Below are 20,208 nucleotides of genomic sequence, written 5' to 3' on the forward strand. Positions count from 1 at the left end.
TTTTTCCTTTGGGACACTGTTCTATGAAGCCGTGTTAGTAATTCCTAGAGAGTTCGCTTCAACTAAAAAAATCTAGTTTGTTTATATTCGGCCACTTGCCACGCTCATCCTTCAGCCTCTCAAGTCCGTAGCTGAATAAGGGGCAGCGGATGCAGTACCTAACAGGTAAGATCTCCCCCGCCCGCCCATTCTTTCCCGTCTAGAGCAGTACACCGGGACTCGGTGGCGTGGCCTGGGAGGCGGAGTCTAGACGCAAACTCCAGGCCCCGCCTACCCCGCGGCGTCCGCAGCGCCGCTAGCGATCTCCACCCGCCAGAGGTCGCAGGCTCCGCGAGCAGGTATCTCAGTTAGCGAGCGACTAATCCAGTCGGCGAGAACTAATCTAGTTCTCACGAGAGAAAGCGCGAAGCCTGCCGGGACGGACGCGCGGCCTTCCGCAAGTTGGACCAAAATGGCAGCCTTGGAGGAAGGGTTCACGTTGACTGCGGTACCGCTGGGTTCCGGGCCTGACGGACCCCTTGGAGTGGAGCAGAGCGACAAAACAGACCAGTTTCTAGTGACGGACAGCGGCAGGACCGTCATCCTCTATAAGGTGAGAGCGATAGGATCGGAGCGCCCCCGCTGCTGTCTCGCCCCTTTCTGAGTTCGGAGCCGGAACCTCAGGTTTCTCACAGCTTTGGAAAGAGATCTTGCAGCGGGCTTAGCGGAGAGCCGCTGTGGCCTTTTCGGGACGCTGAATGAGGTCTAGAATCTGACTCGGTTGTTCTCCCGGAGAGGCATATTTCCGAGTTGCAGGCGGCAGAGCGTCTAAGTGCACGTGGGCTACATTCGGAAAGGAAAGGAAACCTGTGCTTTTCGCTTCATATCTCCCGGAGATATCCTTGCTAAGATCCCCTTCTGGGGTCTCTGTCAGCCCAGCTGCCCGCAGAAGGGTTGAACGGAGATTGGTTGGGTGGGAGAAGATGTCACTGCCAGAACAGTGCTTTAGCCTTGTGTCCGTACACTTCTTACCCACTCATTAGGGGGGAAAGTTTTGTCGGTGTTTTGTTTTGGCTTTTTGCTTTCTTGGCAGCTTAGTAGGCATCTTGATTCCGAGTGACCTGTTGCCAGCTATGGTTCACCCTGTGAATCCTGGATTTGCGTCCCTTGAAGTCTACACACCCCGCCCCCATTTAACCTAAGGACTGCTTTAGCACATTTTCTAAACTTTGCTTTTAGTGGTTCCTTAGAAAGTAATTCTTTTTATGTGAGCTGCTGAACAGTTTTCTGTTGGGTATCTCAACATCGGTAATCATCAGGGAAATGAAAACCAAAACCACAATGAGGTATCACCTCACACCTGTCAGAATGGCTGTCATCAAAAAGAACACAAAAAAATAAATGTTTGTGAGGACGTGGAGAAAAGAGAAGCCTTGTACCCTGTTGGTGGGAATGTAAAGTGGTGCAGTCACTATGGAAGACAGTATGGTGATTTCTCAAAAAACTAAAAATAGAACAACCATATGACCCAGCAGTTTCACTCCTGGGTATATATCCCAAAAAAACCCAAAAAACAAAAACACTGATTAGAAAAGATACATGCACCCAGTGTTCATAGCAGCATTATTTATTATTATTTATTATCTTCCATTCCAAGATATGAAAGCAACCTAAGCGTCCATCAATAGATGAATGGATAAAGATGTGGTGTATATATGTGCAATGGAATACTACTCAGCCATTAAAAAAATAATGAAATTTTGCCGTTTGCAGCAACATGGATGGACTTGGAGGGCATTATGCTAAGTGAAGTGAGTCAGAGAAAGACAAATACTGTGATAGCACTTATGTATGGAATCTAAAAACTACAACAAAGTAGTGATTATAACAAAAAAGAAGCAGACTCACAGATATAGAGAACAAGCTAGTGGTTACCAGTGGTGCCAGGGAAGGGGGGAGGGACAAAATAGGGATAGGGGAGTAAGAGGTATAAACAGTTATGTATAAAATAAGCTACAAGGATATATTGTACAACAGGGGGAATATAGCCAATATTTTATAATAACTATAAGTGCAGTATATAACCTTTAAAACTGAATCACTAGATGGTACACCTGTAACATATAATATTGTGCAGCAACTATACTTCAATTAAAAAAAAAAAAGCTAGCTGTCTGCTTTGAAGTTTGGGGAACAGGTTGCCAACAGTACTATCCTGTTTGCTTCTTTTGATGCTTCTGAAGACACCATTGGTTTTTAGCTGGCTGTCAAGTGGACTTTTTGCAGTTCCTGCATAGGAATAGAGTGGCTGATTAGAATTGGCATGATTCCAGCTATCCTTACTCTTATTTCTCATGCCCCTGTTCAAGGGCACAACTGCATCAATTTTTTAAATATACTAATATTGTTCATTATCAAAGTGCCGATATTAATTTACTTTTTTTCATTTTAGGAACTTATATTTTCATTTTAACTACTCTTTTAAAGTTTTTTTTTTAATTGCAGTAAAGTACACATAACAAAATTTACTATCTTAATGACTATGAGTGTACAGTTCAGGGTATTAAGTACATATATTCACATTGTTGTGTAGTCATCACCACCATCCATCTCCAGAACTCTTTTCATCTGGCAAAACTGAAACTCTGTACTCATTAAATAATAACTCCCAATTTCCTCAACCCCAGGCAACCACCATTCTACTTTCTGTCTTAAGTGGAATCCACGTAGTATTTGTCTTTTTGTGACTAGCTATTTTTTTAATTTAGGAGATTTGTTAAATACTATCGTTTTAATGATTTCTTTCGAATGTAAATTTAATTGCTTTAATGTCTGAGACTGACTTTTTGAATATTGTATGTTCATTTCATTAGGTTTCTGATCAGAAACCCTTGGGGAGCTGGTCAGTGAAACAAGGTCAAATTATAACATGTCCAGCTGTGTGCAACTTTCAAACTGGAGAGTATATTGTTGTCCATGATAATAAGGTGAGTTCTAAAATTTTTATATAATATATACAAAACAAATCAAATTTTGATTTATTAACTATTCATGTTGTATGTAAATCGAAATTGGAATGCTTTTTTAAGTTGTATGTTTTTATTTCAGGTCTTGAGAATATGGAATAATGAAGACGTAAACCTGGATAAAGTATTTAAAGCGACAGTAAGTCTTTGGATTTTCCAACATATTTATTTAGTTTATTGGTGAGACGGAATAATTTGTAATGTAGCAGTTATTTATCTTAAAGTGTCTGTGAACATGACATAAAGGTTATAACCAGTTTTTCATTCTAGCTATCGTACAGTATATCTTAGTAAAATGTCTCAATTTATGAGTTAATATGTTAGAAAATGTGACATGATGTTATTTTCATATGAGGTTGAGGACTTAAATAATTCATGAATGATACATTTATAGTTATTTCCATGAGTTTAAATGTTTGTGGTGTGTCCCTTGCAAGAGCAAATGAACTTCATTGTTCCCTTTCTTAAAATAGGTAGAACAGACCCTGCAAGTTTCAGGCATTATACATTTTAAAAGTGGCACATACTGCAGTGAAAAAGAACCATGACTAACTAACTGTGCCTTTTCTCCTAATGACCTAAAGTATGTTAATTAACTTTTTCTTATAAAATGAAGTTCTCTAACTAGGTTAATCTTGAAAGTTCTTTATGGTTCTAAATGTCTAACTCTAAATACAATTGGCATATTTTAGAAGTGGTTCACAACAGAGCTGATTCACATACAACCGCAGTTGTCACCCGGACCCTTGAAACCTCTAGCCAGCTACCTGTGCTGCCCACTGGCTCCAGGCATTTTGTTCACCCTGAAGTAACACGATCCTGAATTTTACACAATGGGTTTTTTTTTTTTTTTAATCCTACATATGGTGTTAACTTCTTTTCCTGGGCTTGCAGGCTATATGTACATACATACATACATATACACATACACACACACACCCATATATAAATATGTGTGTGTGGCCCATGTATTTATATATGGCATCTTTCTTTTTCTAATACCAGAACCGCTTATAACTGCATTAGTGCCTTTGTTTGTACCTCTCCTCACCTCCAGTTTTGAGAGACCCAGGTTATAGCCTAACCTCCAGTATTTACAGTGGAAAGATAAACCAAAAATGAATAAAAGTGATTACTTATGGGGGTGAGCAGGGGAGAGGATAGAGAATAGGATCAAAAGTTAGACTTCTGAATGTATTTTGTGTTAGATTTAACTTTGTATTTTATGTTTAGATTTAACTTTGGAACCATACATAATTATAAAACAAAATTGAATAAAAATGAAAGCAAATCAGTCCCTTAAATATAAGCCTTCTGTAAATGTCCTGATTCTATTAGGTGGCAGTTCCTTTAGAATAAAAATTTAAATGTTTTTATTTTCTTCTAGTTGTCCGCTGAGGTATATAGGATACATTCGATACAGGGGACAGAACCCTTGGTGCTGTTCAAGGAAGGTGCCATTCGTGGTTTAGAGGCCTTGCTTGCAGAGCCCCAGCAGAAGATTGAAACTGTTATCTCTGATGAAGAAGTGATTAAGTAAGTTCTAATACTTGTAATTTTTTTTTTAAATTTATTTATTTATTTTGGCTGTGTTGGGTCTGTGTTGCTGCGCACGGGCTTTCTCTAATTGCGGCGAGCGGGGGCTACTCTTCATTGCAGTGCGCGGGCTTCTCATTGCAGTGGCTTCTCTTGCTGCAGAGCACGGGCTCTAGGCGCGTGGGCTTCAGTAGTTGCAGCATGTGGGCTCAGTAGTTGTGGCTCACGGGCTCTAGAGCACAGGCTCAGTAGTTGTGGCGCAGGAGCTTAGTTGCTCTGCGGCATGTGGGATCTTCCCAGACCAGGGATCGAACCTGTGTTCCCTGCACTGGCAGGCGGATTCTCAACCACTGCGCCACCAGGGAAGCCCCTAATGCTTGTAATTTTTAACCAAAAAGAAAATGCACTCTGTGTTTTTTATAATATTCTTTGCCTTGTTCAAAAGTATTTTGATTATAAACATGATAAAAGTAAGCTGATTGAAAACTGTCTGTAAGATAGTAGCCAAAATAACATCCCTCAAAAGCCTCTGGCGTGATAAGTGATTGAGGAAACTGGGGCCAAATGAGTCCTGTCCTAATAACCGAACTGAATAGTCAGTTATTTGAAAATTAAGTGAGTAATCCCACAAGACCAGAATCTTCTGTCATATAGCCCTGACTGCCAAGGTCAGAACCCTTTCGCCTGAAGAAATGTGCAGCTTGTTGTTAGTGGAATCAGGATAGTGCTTTGAGACCTCTGCTTTCCCAGATTCTGGAATAAAACTTGGGAAATGACTCGCACAAATGATAGAAGGAAATCTCACAGTTTTACATCTATCCAATCCCTATTCTTTCATCCCATTTCCTGTTTGGTTAACTTGCTGCCCCTCCAGGCCCACCTGATGCAAACTAAATCTTTAAAGGTCCAAGCAAAGACTTGTACATAGTCACTGAACAATGTGGACGGTGACCAGTTATATCTTAGACTCAGTGAATGCCTCTAAAGTGTGAGCAACTGTGTTTGGAGGAAATCTTTACACAAAAAGATATAGGTAGAGAATCTGGGTTCTAATCCCCACTTTGCCAGAAAATGGCTGTGCAGCCTTGGTTACAGGCCCCTTACCCTCCCTATGCCTCAGTTCCCGCTGTCACTTGAAGAAGGCAGGTGAGATGCTAATGTTTTCCTGAGAACACGAGGCCCCAAAATGACTCTGAAAAAAGGAGGGGTGGGTCAATTAAGTTTGGGGAACACCGCATCTTGTCTTACACACCCTTGGTACTTTATAGTTCACGTTATTGTCTTTAAAGTTCTGGGAAGCTCAGCAACTTGCCTTTAATCCAGAGATGCGTTTGACAGAGGAATGCCTTCTAGGTCCCCATGGTAGATATTTTGAAACACTGAATTAAGTGTTCTCTGCTACCTCTCTGGCTCTAAAAAATATGTAATAAAAGATAATCTCTTAAATTTAGATTGATGATGTGTTTCTCTTAACTGGTGATTTTGCATTTTATAATTTTTCTTTTTCTTTTTTTAGGTGGACAAAGTTTTTTATGGTATTTAGGCATCCTGTGCTGATTTTTATTACTGAAAAAGTAAGCGATACCTTTAATTCCTGGCCCATTTTGTGGCATTTCAGAGTCATCTGTATGATTTTTAAAACTAAAATTGGACTTTAGTATTTCTTTCAGAAAATTTTTATATATTTAAAATACTGAAAAATCTATTAGTAATAATTATTTCTATGCCTGAATTAAAGAAATACTTTTTATAACTTTTTAAATTTAATTGGACAAGAGGTTTTTAAGCACTCATTAAAGTAATTACAGTGGGCCAACAACTGGTCTCAACATTTAAATATAGTCGGTGGAAATGGGAATACTTTTAAAGTAAAATAACCTTTTTTTTTTTCCAGCATGGAAATTACTTTGCTTATGTACAAAAGTTTAACTCACGTATCCTAAGCAAATACACACTTTTACTTGGACAAGAAGAAAAATCGGCTGCACAGAGTTTTAGTGCATCTGTGTATCGGAAATTCATCTCTCTGATGTCATTAAGTAAGTATTTTTTTTTAACTTTCAGAGTTTATAAATAAAGGGGTATTACAGGATAGTGTTTTAAGTTCGAGTCTTCAGTTTTTACAGTTTTCTGTTGTAGTATTTCCCTTTCCATGCTTCCTTACAAGCATTTATGCCTTCACTTTTTGCATTTTGCCATGTCTAGTCATGCATTAGGTCAGTAATTCTCTGCAGGTAAATTTTATGTCTTAAAATTTTATCATAAGCAATAAATAATATAATACCAATAAAAAAGGAAAAATCACTCTTTATTATGATAAGTCCAGTTTTTTTTATATTATTATTAGTGAACCATGAAATACCTAAGGTTGGTACTGCATGAACTCCCCATTCCTCTTTTCCAACCTATAGTGTGCCATTCTTTGAACAGTGACAGAGACAGGTGGGTAAAAGGACACTAACAGAGCAGTCTTGTACTCTACTAGCCACCATTTTACAGATTTTTTTTTTAATGCCTTGGAGTTTACCTCTACCTAATGCTCTAAGGTTTAATCCCAGTCTTATGCATCTAGGGGGCAAAAATGCCTTTGTGGTCTTCTCCCCCCAGCCGTTTATGGCTTCTTTTGAAGTTGTTTTGGGAAGGTTAAGGGAGGAAGAAACAGCAGTATATAGGAAACATTTTCATGTTATCACAGTTTAAAATCTTTGTGAAGTTTTTCAATGTACAAACGTTTGCAGTGGCTGTTAAGAAAAAGGCTCCCTTCGTTTATCATGTCTAGAGTGTCATTGGAATCCGCTTAATACCTTTGCTTAAGAGGGACTGGTTTTCTTAAAGTTTAGCCTATAGGACATATTTATTGTTACACAGAAGTTTGTGAGTTGTGTTTTAGCTTTTGAACATTGAAGTAAGGGAATCTGAACCAAAGGGTCATAAAATCTTCATGTAACATAGCTAGAACCACATGAAATTGCCAAAAATACAATTGACCTACAAAACGCAGCAATTTAATAGGGTTTTAGGGTGCTGGAGTAACAAGAAATGTAATATTTAGACCAGGATGCTAATTAATTTCTAGTAAGAGATACAGCCTTTTACTGACTGAATTGTCTGTACTCCTGGCAGTCCCCTCATATTCTAAGTTATTACAGATATTTACAATTTTTATTTCATGGCTATCATGACATTTCTTACTGAGATTTTTATTAATATTTCTCCTCCCTCAACTTTAGGTTTGTAGTATATTCTTTTTTTTTTTTTTTTAATTAATTTATTTATTTATTTTTGGCTGTGTTGGGTCTTCGTTTCTGTGCGAGGGCTTTCTCTAGTTGCGGCAAGCGGGGGCCACTCTTCATCGCAGTGCGCGGGCCTCTCACTATCGCAGCCTCTCTTGTTGCGGAGCACAGGCTCCAGACACGCAGGCTCAGTAGTTGTGGCTCACGGGCCCAGTTGCTCCGCAGCATGTGGGATCTTCCCAGACCAGGGCTCGAACCCGTGTCCCCTGCATTGGCAGGCAGATTCTCAACCACTGCGCCACCAGGAAAGCCCCTGTAGTATATTCTTTATGGGAAAGCATAGAGTCATGTGATTATTACATTTGTTTATTTTTCTGGTTGGATTCTCTATCAAATTGGTAAAATCTTATAAACAATTTAGTACATTTAACTGTAACAGATATAGAACTATCATTTATCCAATAATGAACAATAAATACTTGTTTCCAACAGGCTCTGATGGATGTGTATATGAAACCTTGATACCAATACATCCAGGTGACCCAGAAAAAAATCAGAGGGTAGTTCGATCACTGTTGCTCAAGTCCGTGGTGTCTGGCAGTGCTCGAAGTGGTGTTGCACTCACTATCCTGGACCAAGATCACGTAGCAGTCCTGGGACCACCACTATCAGCTTCTAAGGGTAACTAAAATCCAATCAGTTAAGAAGTCCTTTGGATTTTTTCCATCAAAGTGTACTTTTAAGTCTCCTCTTTCTTTTTCATTCATTTATTACCACCCTAATTCATTCTCTTTTTCACTGTAGCTTCCTAATTCTTGAACAGGTCTTTGATTTCATCTTGCCTTGATCAGTTTCTCTAAAACATTTCCTATATCACTCACTACCTTGCTTGTCACCAGTGTCTTAAATAAAAACTGCAGATATCTGTGCCAGCCTGTAGGCATTGGAAACATTGGTAAGACTTGCAGTAGAGGATTGAATTCATACCTTGCTGACATTTTAGCAGAATATAAATTCATTAGTCTTGGACAGCTTGAAATTTGGGGACTACTAATGTGCCTTTTGTCTCTGTGACTTCAGAGCAGGATTTTCATCATCACCTCACCTCCTCACCCCCAAGCACCCCTCCACACACACAATTGTAGTCTGTCATGAAGGACACAGTTGTACCTGGCCAGTGCAAGATTGGGGTCTCCCAGCCTACACGATAAAACTCCAAATCTATGGTTTAGCATTCAACTCTCGCCACAGTCTAGACCCTGTCCACGTTTTTCAGTCTCTTCTCCCAGTTTCAAAGCAAGAACTCTCCGCTTTATTCAGGCCAGGCTCCCTATTGACTACAAACTTGATATGGCCATCCTTGTGTATTTTGTTTTGTTTCTTCTTTTTAAGCTAGGAGCTACCACTTACAGCATACTGTCCTGTGCCAGGTGTTTTACTTGTATTATTTCATTATTTGTGTCATTTAATCCTCCAACAACCCTATGAGAGAAAGTCCAGTTATTATCACCCTTATTTTACAAATGAGAAACTGAGATGTTAGGTAACTAAGTAGTGGAACTAGGGTTCAACCCAAGCAGGTTGACTCTTACGCCATATATCTTACCACTCTTAAGTCCTGGCTTTTAACCACTTTACCAAGCTATGCTTCTCCTCTCTCAACCCCCATTCTCCCTCTCTAGTTCCTGCTTTAACCCCCAAAAAATTCACTAACCTCAGTAAAGTTTCCCATGTCTCTTTCCAGAGTTTTTTTTAATATATGCAAATACTACTAGTTATTTTTCTTCCTCTTTTTACACAAATGGTAGCATACCATATCCTCTGTTGTACACCTTAATTTATCCACTCACCTGAGATATCATAGAGAGCCTTCCATAGCAGCATCTGTATTGACTTTATTTTTTTAAGAGGAAAATATAGGCAGAACATTCTGACATAAATCACAGCAATAGTTTTTTGCATCTGTCTGCTAACACAAAGGAAATAAAAACAAAAATAAACAAATGGGGCCTAATTAAATTTTAAAAGCTTTTGCACAGCAAAAGAAACATCGACAAATCGAACAGACAACCTACTGAATGGGAGAAAATATTTGCAAATGATATGACTGATAAGGGATTAATATCCAACATATATAAACAGCTCATACAACTCAAAGTCAAAAAAACAAACAACCCAATTGAAAAATGGGCAGAAGAACTGAATAGACATTTTTCCAAAGAGGAAATGCAGATGGCCAACACACACATGAAGAGATGTTCAACATCGCTAATCATCAGGGGAATGCAAACCAAAACCACAATGAGATACCACCTCACACCTGTCAGAGTGGCTGTCAACAAAAAGAACACAAATAATAGGTGTCGGCGAGGATGTGGAGGAAAGGGAAGCCTCGTACTCTGTTGGTGGGAATGTAAATTGGTGCAGCCACTGTGGAAAGCAGTGTGGAGGTTTCTCAAAAAACTAAAAGTAGGACTACCATATGACCCAGCAGTTTCACTCCTGGGTATATATCTGAAAAAAACAAAAACTAATTCAGAAAGATACCTGGACCCCAGTGTTCATAGCAGCATTATTTACAATTGCCAAGATAGGAAAGCATCCTAAGTGTCCATCAACAGATGAGTGGGTAAAGAAGTGGTGTGGGTGTGTATATATGTATGTGTGTATATATATTTGTGTGTGTGTGTGTGCATACATATAGATATAATGGACTACTACTCAGCCATTAAAAAGAATGAAATTTTGCCATTACGGCAACATGGATGAACTTGGAGGACATGCTAAGTGAAATAAGTCAGACACAGAAAGACAAATACTGTATGACATCACTTATATGTGGAATCTAAAAAGTACAACAAACTAGTGAATAAAACAGAAGAAGCAGACTCAAAGATACAGAGGACAAACTAGTAGTTACCAGTGGGGAGAGGGAAGGGAGGAGGGGCAAGATAGGGGTAGGGGAGGGAGTAAGAGGTACAAACTATTATGTATAAAATAAGCTACAAGAATATGTGTACAACATGGGGAATAAGCCAGTATTTTATAATAACTATAAATTGTGAATCACTATATTGTACAACTGTAATTTATGTAATATTGTGCAACAACTGTACTTCAATAGAAAATTCATTAATTTTTTTTTAAAAATGCCTTATTTTTTTAGAGAAGTTTAAGGTTCACAGCAAAATCAAGGGGAAGGTACACAGATTCCCATATGCCTCCTGCCTGCACATGTGTCCACTTCTTCTGTGAATTTCTGTCTTCATTACTCATTTTTATTCTTAATAAAGCAAGACCTATGTGTTTAACTATGACTTCCCTCCTCCCTCCCTCCCTTCTCCGCACCCCCAGCACCATATATTTATATTTGGCTGGCTTCTGAACTTGGACTTTTTTTTTTTTTTTAATTTTTTGGCCGCACCACGAGGCATGTGGGATCTTTAGTTCCCCGACCAGGGATCAGACTCGCACCCTCTGCAGTAGAAGCGTGGAGGTCTTAACCAGTGGACCTCCAGGGAAGTCCCAACTTCTGAATTTGTATGTCTTATTTTACAGAATGCCTCTCCATATGGAATACAAAATTTCAAACACTACAGGCTTCAAAAGAGTTACCACAAGGGACCAGCGGTCAAGTAAGTTTTTGCACTTTGGGGTGTTTTTCAAATGTACTTATTTTTGTGTCTGACAAATAGACTGTCAGGGAAGAGACCTCTTCGGATCTAAATATTTTGTCAGTTTTGATTAAAATAAATTAAGAAATATTTTCTACCTGCAAGATTATATTTAATTTGGTTATTGTTTTTATAGTTTCCTTATGTTTGTCACTTTCAAAAGACTAAATTATAAGCTAATTTTAGATCAGGAGAGAACAGTTAGCTAGTTAATAAAACTTTTTAATCTCACTTTGGTTTGATCTTTTTACTTTTGTATTTTGAACTATATCCAAGGGCTGTTACTTTGCCTAATAAATTAGTCTTTTAGGTTATATGTTAAATGTTATCATGGAATTACATAAGAATAGTTAAAGAATTAAAATTTAAGGTGACCAGACTATAAACTTTCTGAGGCAAGGGACCTTGTCTTTTTTGTTCTCCATCATATCTTCAGTGCTTAACAAAGGTACTCAGTAAGTACTGGTTGTTTAGTGAATATAAGATATGAATACATCAAGATATAGGATGTTTTTGATCATTGTAATTAGACGATAAGGAGACTATGTTTCTTAGCATAGAATTCTAATTTATATTTAAACAAGTAATTTTCACAAAATTAGCCGTTCACAATTCCACTGCTCTAACAAACTTCACTTTTGATTTCCATGTTCCTTTGAGCTTTTTGTTCATATACCTGTCTCAGTTTTACAATTTTATAATTGAGATCATGAGATAGAAACAGTGTTAAATTCTGCTTTTTTCATTTCGTACATCAAAACAGTTTGCCTGTGTTACAATAGCCTTTGTGAGTATCACGTTAATAGATGTGTAATACTTACAATATTTTAAACAATTCATTTATTTTAAATATATGTGTTGATCAAATTTTTATGAGTCAAAAGAAATTATCTTTAAATTACACTTTATTCAGACATGGGCAAAAATAAGAGCTTTGTAAACCTACCTCAATTAATAAATTGAACATATGAGATTATTCTGGAAAGTTGCTTAACTTCACCTTATTCTTTCTGTTATATTAAGATTACTTCCACCACAAGTTATTGTTATAAGTTATATGGCTTTGTTGAATCAGATCTTAGAAGAGAAAAAGGGTTGCTTACATTTTTGATAACTTTTTTGTAGCTCTGGTATCATGGGGAAAATTTGTTTATGCTACATGGAAAATTTCTAACTGTAATCCCATACAAGTGTGAGGTGTCATCATTAGCAGGTGCTCTTGGAAAACTCAAGCATAGTCAAGATCCAGGTAGGAACTTAAATGTTTTATTACTAAAAACCATTTTATAAACTTCTAGTTTGATATGTAGATTTTCACAGCTATCGGTTTGCATAACCTGTTCTTAATGTTGAAATTTGCCAGTGTTCGTTCAGATTTTATTGGTCCAGGAAGCTACCTTGGGAACAGTCCACACTGCAGACACTGCTGCAGGTTAAAGAGCTACGCTGCGTTTTGAACACCAGTGTTCTGACTTTAGGGGCAACGGGAAAGTCCTGCAGACAAAATCAGTAATGCTTTTTCCCTCCTTGGTTTACCAGTGGCCTCATCTGTTGGGCACATAGCCTTTTAGGATATTATGATTTACTGATCTGAGGTTATTGGTAGAATGAAATGGACTTTAAAGCCGCTCTTGAATTGTGCATGAGTGGTGGTTGTTTTATTGTTCTTTGTTTGATTGATTGGCTGGGTAAATACCAATAGGTCAGAAAATTCCAGAAATTGTGTGTTTTGTGTTTTCTTAGACATTCATGCCATGACTCATTTTGTAAACTGGGAAACATCACAGGGATATGGACTTGGATCTCAGAACTCAGAGCAGTCAAAGAGAATCGTAAGTTTGGTAGTTGAAATAGAAATGTTACTACGGATGTTAAAAAACAGAAAAGGCTGAATTATTTTAATAATTCACATTTGTACAACTCTTAAAACTTGCTCTTAATGTTGGGGTGATTTGAAGCTTGAACCCAGTAACCTGACAGCCCTTATCCGAAAGTGACACATGTCATCTAGTAGTTTTTATGGGCATGTGTGTAAGACCCAGGTGTAAAAATGGACCAGTTTGCAATTAGTAATAATACCTTCCTGAGTATAGAGATTTTATTTATTAAAAAATGAAAACCTGAAAACCTTAAAGACATTTAAGTTAAAAGTTGAAATAGACCCACTTTTCACTATAAGAAAACCAAACCCTAAAAAAGCTTGTGAATGGACTTTCCTGGTGGCGCAGTGGTTAAGAATCCCCGCCTGCCAATGCAGGGGACACGGGTTCGAGTCCTGGTCTGGTTCCCACATGCCCTGGAGCAACTAAACCCCTGCGCCACAACTACTGAGCCTGTCCTCTAGAGCCCGTGAGCCACAGCTACTGAGCCCGCATGCCACAACTACTGAAGCCCACATGTCTAGAGCTCGTGCTCCGCAACAAGAGAAGCCACCGCAATGAGAAGCCCGTGCACCGCAATGAAGAGTAGCCCCCACTCGCCACAACTAGAGAAAGCCCGCGCGCAGCAACAAAGACCCAGTGCAGCCAAAAATAAATAAATTAAAAAAAAAAAAAGTTTGTGATTAGAGCAAAAGTGTGCCAGTCTCTTTGGGATATTTTATATTCTTCTAAATGTCTATTGCATCTTTTGTGTTGTTTTGAGATCCTAATCAATTTACTGAATTCCAGTTAAGGAGAAGGAAAATTGAAGCGAGTGTACAGCCGGAGGTTCCACCATCCACACAACTCTTAGCAGCCGTACAGGTAAATTTTAAAATATTAGAAATACGAAAAGTCAACTCATGGTTAAAAGAAATCCTATGTACTTTTTATTGTCTTCCTCTTGTGATCATTTTTAGAGCTATGGCTAACATTTGTATAGTATATTGAGGTTGTCAGAGTGATGCTTTGGCTTATTTGACTCTCGCTAAGCATTTTGTGAGATCAGTGTGATGGTGGTGGCCTCATATCTCATTCACCTTTGCATTGAATGTTTGCAATTTAGCTTCTTAGAAATTTTGATTTCTAAATCCTTGAGTTTTTTTTTCTTTGTATTTTGTCTTTGTGCAGTAAATTGTAGTATCAACTCCAGTTTCACAGGAATGCATGAATGCTGTTAGTGATTTAAGACGATGTTAAGCTAGGAACTTTTAAGTGCAGAGCAACGTTTATTAATGTACCACACTGAACTCTTTACTTCTGCCCTTTCAGAAAGATTCAGAAAAACATATTGAAGTAGAATTACGTAAATTTTTGGCTGTTAAGCGGACCCCTGACTTTCATACTATTATTGGGGACGTAGTAATAGGACTTCTGGGAAGATGTAAAGCAGAACCATCATTTTATCCTCGGAACTGTCTGATGCAGCTTATCCAAACGCGTGTGCTTTCTTACAGGTAAATGTTTCTGTACACCAAACTTTATACGCATAACTCTTTTGACCTTGTTTTTTGCAGTTCTGATTTTCATACTCTGAAAAAGCCTTATGAATTATTTGCAATTGAGAGTTTCTTAATATATAAAAATGATTCATGTTTTTGGTCTTAGCTTGTGCCCTGGCTTAATGGAGTTTGCCTTAGAAAAGACAGATGTGCAGATCCTACAGCTCTGCCTACAGCAGTTCCCTGACATCCCTGAGTCAGTCACCTGCGCTTGCTTAAAAATTTTCTTGAGGTAAGTTAGGAGCTGATGCTCCTTTTCTTTCACTGCATTTTAAATCTATTGTTTTATTTTATTTCTAAAACTTTGAAGGCTTAGAAAATGAAAAATTTTCCAGTAAGTTCAACTACTGATAAGAATTATTTCCTGCTTTCAATTAACATGATAGCATTGGTGATGACAGTCTTCAAGAAACAGATATCAATATGGAGTCAGTTTCTGACTATACTGCTATTATACAAGATGGGGAAATAGAAGAACAAACTGAAATTCTTCAAAATGGTTTCAATCCTGAAGAAGATAACTGTGAGAACTGTGCTCAGGAGTTGACTGAGAAGCCTCAGGCTGCAGCGGAGGAGAGCACTTCCTGCCCTGTTACAGGGAAAAGAGCAGCGCTACTGTATCCTTTGGAACAGCTTCCCTTGTATTGTCTCTTTCCCAGGGATGTAGTCAAATGCCAAGCAAAAACTAAGGGGTAATTAGATAATTTAAGGTGGTTTTTTCCTTTTCTTTCTTTCAGTTTTTTTCAGTTTCTGCTTGAAAATGGATTACATTCAATGCTGTGTTCAAACAACTTACTTAAACCTTCTTATTTAAGAAGCTGTACTAAGATAGAAGCTCTATCCCTTCTAAAAATCAGTATACTGAATAAACACCAATTATCTATAATAGCAAAGTATTCCAGATGATCTCTAGTGACGAGGAGAATGTTCAGTGATAGCACTCTTCTAGAAAAGTAGAACTTTTGTATAAATTTAGAAAAATGTTACTGGGGAAGGGAATTACTCATTATTTCAGTAGAAAAGCCTTTATTGGTTGAAATGAGATTTTCCTTTATTCCCGAGTAGAAACGCAATTCTTCATTCAGCATATAGCGAGACGTTTCTTCTGCCTCATTTGAAGGACATCCCAGCACAACACATCACTGTGAGTGTTCTTACGAATCCTACAGGATTTTATTTCTGGGTTAAGTGTTGCTCCTTAACTCTACCCAGCTTCTAGGGCATTCGAAAGGTTATAAAGTTCTTTCATCTGAGTAAGAGGTTTCCCAGCCCTCAAGGTGAAAAATCGTGCTTGGGAGACTAGAGTGACCTGGGGGAGGCAGAGCTTGACGTGTTCCTGGTGCCAAACCCGAAGGCCGGGTTCATCCATCTAAGTTAGAAACGAGTAGGAACTAAAAAGAATTGCCCGGAGAAGGATTCTGTCTTCTCTACTTATTATTTACAAACAAAATAAGCTCCTCACCCACCCCTCCCAAACCAAATGAACTCTTCTTTGATGGCAGGGAGTGCATTTGATTCATTTTTGTGTCCCCTGATGTCTAGCATATTTGTTTGATGTACAGTTAAATTCAGTAGCCTCTTAAAATTCTCTCCAGTCTCTTTGTTAGCTTTACGTAAAGAAAATTTTTCTATCAAAGTGATTGTTCTTTTCTCCGCCCCACCTAGCTATTTCTCCAGTATTTGTATTTCCTTTATCTGAAGTGTAGTGAAAATGCTACTATGACTCTTCCTGGAATACACCCTCCAACCCTGAACCAGGTGAGGTAATCTTTTTATTTTGATCTGATGCTGGGAAAAATATGTTAAAAAAAAAAAGGTTTTATGTATATAGTATCAGAATCTGGAATCCAGGAACTGATTTCTCCCTGTCTCGTGGTTCCTACGACCCTCCTCCCTCACCAAGTACACAAACCACTGGAGTGGATCACTCAATTTGGTAGATGGCTTTTTTAGAGCCATAATGCTATACTAAGGAACTTAAATTCATCTTAAATTCCTGATTCTTTATTGTGACCCTTTTCAAGAATTTCCTCAGCTTCGTTGGGAGAGAGTGATAATAAGTGTCCTCCTAGTAACCTAATAATCCCAAGTCCCTCTTAGAGATAACCAATACTAAGAGTTGCATTTATGTCTAGAAATTTGCTTTCTGTACCTTAACTTATCTTTCTCTTGTCTTTCTAATGCAAATTAGATCATGTGCATGCTATTCTGCAGCTTGTTTTTTTTCACTCATTGCTAGCTACATTTTACACATTTTCTGAATCAGGCTATATACATCTGCCACATTCTTTTTAACCACTGCATACTATTTGATTTTATAGAAAATCTTAATTTGTTAGTCCCCTATTGATTGGCATTTAAATTACTTACAGTTTTTTGCTATTGTAAACAAACTTTCAGTGAGCATCTTTATACAAATATTCTTGCATATTATGAGAGAACACCTGTTGGGTAAATTCCCATTAGTGAAATTACTGGATAAAGGGTGCATGCATTTTTAGTTTCGAAAATGCCAGGCTACCTTTCCAAAGGGTTGTGACAAGAGGTACTGTGGCCACCAAGATCTGAGACCTTACTCTCTGCTAGTCAAGTAGGTAACAAATAAGTGTTTTATTTTAATTTGCATTTCTTTGATAATAAGAAAGGTGGACCATCATTTCTTGCCAATTTATATTCCTTTTTGTGTACTGCCTAATCAGGTTCTTTGTCCAATTTTTCTATTGCATTTCCTGTCTTTTTCATTTTGCCTTATAAATTATTCTTTGTATATTAAGAGAAATTAGTCTGTTTCTATGAAGTGTATTACAAATACTTTTTTCCTATCACTCTTTTTTACTTGCTTTAGTGTAATTTTTGCCATAGATGAGTTTTTAATTTTCATGCTGTCAGAATTGTTAAGCTTTTCCTTTATGGCTTCTTTTTGGGTATGCCATGCTTAAGGCCCTTCCCACTCTAAGAGTGTAAAAATAGCCGCCCTGTCTTTCCCTAGTACATTTCTTTTCCTTTTCTTTGTCTAACTCTTTGATACATATAAAGTTTATTTTGGTGTAGAGAGTTACATAGGGATCAGCTTTCCCCTCTTCCTGCAAATGGATAATTGGTTTCCTTAATGCTTTTTCATGACAGTGATATTTACATGTTAACAACACCATTTGAAGGTGTAGACTACATAGGATACTTTAATAAATGTATAGTAATAACTTTATTTTAGTTCTTGGTAGCTTATCTATAATACAGGACACCTTATTCTTGGGTCATAGTGTATATTTCAGAATAGGAGATGAGTGGGTTCTTTTTTTTGTAGCTGCTAGTAGTTATCAAGAATTTTAAAATAAAAAGTGCTAGCTCTCCCTTGGATTAAATATCACTGTGACTTTCTTTTTACTGATTAATCTGATGGAAAAGATCCAATTATGCTTGTAAAATGACAAGTATAAAAGCAGAAAAGAGGCTTTTTAGATTGCTGAGAAATTCCTTCATCTCTAAAACGTTCAGACTTCTGTAAAGAAGACTTATTTTTTCTTATAACTGTTTGATATTATTATGGACTTTGTAAAATGAATTAACCTAAAATTAAATTTAAAATCTTAGCTCCTTTTCCTGTTTATCTTCAGATTATGGATTGGATATGTCTACTTCTAGATGCTAATTTTACTGTTGTGGTAATGCTACCAGAAGCAAAAAGGCTACTGTTAAGTCTTTACAAGTTTGTGAAATCCCAGGTATGTAATTATTGATACATACTGAATTCTGTTTGTAACCAAGAAGCACCAAAATTATAATTTATTAAAATTTTTCTTGGAATAGCCCTAAGTAATTGTGGAGGATTTATTCAAATGTACAAGTTATGGTAAAAGTTATTTTGGAACTTTTTTCTTTAGATAAGCATTTGTTCTGAGCTCAACAAGATTGAAGTAAGTTTTCGTGAGCTACAGAAATTAAATCAAGAAAAGACTAATAGAGAATTATATTCAATTGAAGTGCTGGAACTCTTCTGATATTACCAGTTCTCCTTCATAGACGTTTTATGAAGCTCTTTTATGTGGATTCTTCCTACTCAACCAGGCAAGAGATGTGTTTTGTTTGTGACTGTCTCTTCGGTGACAAGAGAAATGTCTGAGCAAGTACCTAGACCATCACTTATTGATTCTCCTAGGCCGGACTGCAGGTTTCACGTGAACCTATTCTAGCTTATGGACACTGGTGGGGAGAGATTCTGAAACTTTTAAAAATATGTAACGGAGGTGTTTTTAAGTAAACTTATTTGTGTATTGATAAAAGTTGAATTTCTTACCATCCATTTGAATAGTTCTTCTTTTAATAAAAAACCACCATTGAAGAAACAGTGATTCTAGGAAAAACATGGTTTTATCAGAGTCAGAAGCTGTCCCAGCTCATCTGTGTTCATGGGGGACAGAAGAGGGCATTTCCACAGGCAGGGTGGGAAGGGACCTTGTACACGAATGTGCTTATCTCCTGCCATAGTCTCCCGTTCTTTACCTCCTTGCACTACCTTCTTACATACCCAGGGCTTGAACATTATCCCTCAGATTACCTCTGTGATTAGGATGCTAAATTCAGTTATAGAAATATATTTGTAGATAGTAAAAAAAAAAAGTCTCTTCTGAAAATAGTATTATAGGTTGATTGACCATAGAATTTCCTGTTTTAACTCGGGTTTAGGACAAACGAAAGGCTTTATGTAGAAGAAATGGATGCTTTTGTTTCTTAAAAATAAACTCAAATTTATTTTTGTTAAAAGTGAAATCACTTTTTCAGGTGATGAACTAAGTTTCCCAAGAGTGACTTGAAACATTTATGAGCTATGAAAGTCTCTGTTGAGTAGATCATTTTGAAACCTCTTTTAACGTGAAAGGTTGCAATATATATATATTTCAAATTCCTGTAAATTCTAGCACATAGTATAAGTTCAAGTGTGGTTCTAGAGCCCATGTTATACAGAATCCTGATGGCTCAACTTAACGTGCATTAGAGAAAGGCTTCATTTAGGTCAGGCACTCTGTAAACTTTAGTTACAACTATTGCAGTTAACAAACAGGTTCTCCCTTGTCATTTTTTTAAAATTTATTTTATTGAAGTATAGTTGATTTACAATGTTGTGTTAATTCCTTAGTCATTCTTAATCTCTCTTTAATCTGAGAGAAAAGAAATACCAAAGATAGCAGCATATATTAATAGTTACGCTCACTTTAAGTGGGACCTTTTGCTCAGACAATTTAAACTAAGTGATACAGTACTTCTCAGCAGAAATGAAAAATACAAGTCTCCACTATGTTTATCCTCTTTTTATCTTTTCTGTGAACCATTTAAGAATTACT

At 37.4% G+C, this 20,208-nt stretch overlaps 1 protein-coding gene across 2 annotated transcripts; it reads left to right on the forward strand.

Moving 5' to 3' along the window:
• Positions 1-351: 351 nt before the first annotated feature.
• On the forward strand, positions 352-19,167 carry NOL11 (nucleolar protein 11). Of its 2 annotated transcripts, XM_036837777.1 has the most exons (18): positions 352-592; positions 2,853-2,966; positions 3,088-3,144; positions 4,393-4,541; positions 6,058-6,115; positions 6,436-6,580; positions 8,267-8,455; positions 11,333-11,409; positions 12,574-12,697; positions 13,192-13,280; positions 14,118-14,192; positions 14,640-14,824; positions 14,976-15,101; positions 15,256-15,486; positions 15,935-16,013; positions 16,535-16,627; positions 18,484-18,591; positions 18,751-19,167. In XM_036837777.1, the coding sequence occupies exons 1-18, from the start codon at positions 452-454 to the stop codon at positions 18,865-18,867; spliced, it is 2,157 nt and encodes a 718-aa protein (XP_036693672.1). In that variant the 5' UTR covers positions 352-451; the 3' UTR covers positions 18,868-19,167. The 2 variants fall into 2 exon arrangements, with proteins under 2 accessions (XP_036693672.1, XP_036693673.1); XM_036837778.1 differs by lacking the exon at positions 15,935-16,013 and having other exon boundaries at positions 405-592; positions 16,576-16,627.
• The last annotated feature ends 1,041 nt before the right edge of the window (positions 19,168-20,208 follow it).

This window comes from Balaenoptera musculus, chromosome 20 (assembly GCF_009873245.2).
Source record: "Balaenoptera musculus isolate JJ_BM4_2016_0621 chromosome 20, mBalMus1.pri.v3, whole genome shotgun sequence".
Lineage (NCBI taxonomy): Eukaryota > Metazoa > Chordata > Mammalia > Artiodactyla > Balaenopteridae > Balaenoptera > Balaenoptera musculus.

Bases quoted from the DNA above. Each gene is read 5' to 3' on its own strand.
- NOL11 (XM_036837777.1), top strand. From the start codon at position 452: ATGGCAGCCTTGGAGGAAGGGTTCACGTTGACTGCGGTACCGCTGGGT. The intron at 6,581-8,266 runs GTAAGTATTTTT...TGTTTCCAACAG, and splicing joins CATCTCTCTGATGTCATTAA to GCTCTGATGGATGTGTATAT. The intron at 14,825-14,975 runs GTAAATGTTTCT...TTTTGGTCTTAG, and splicing joins ACGCGTGTGCTTTCTTACAG to CTTGTGCCCTGGCTTAATGG.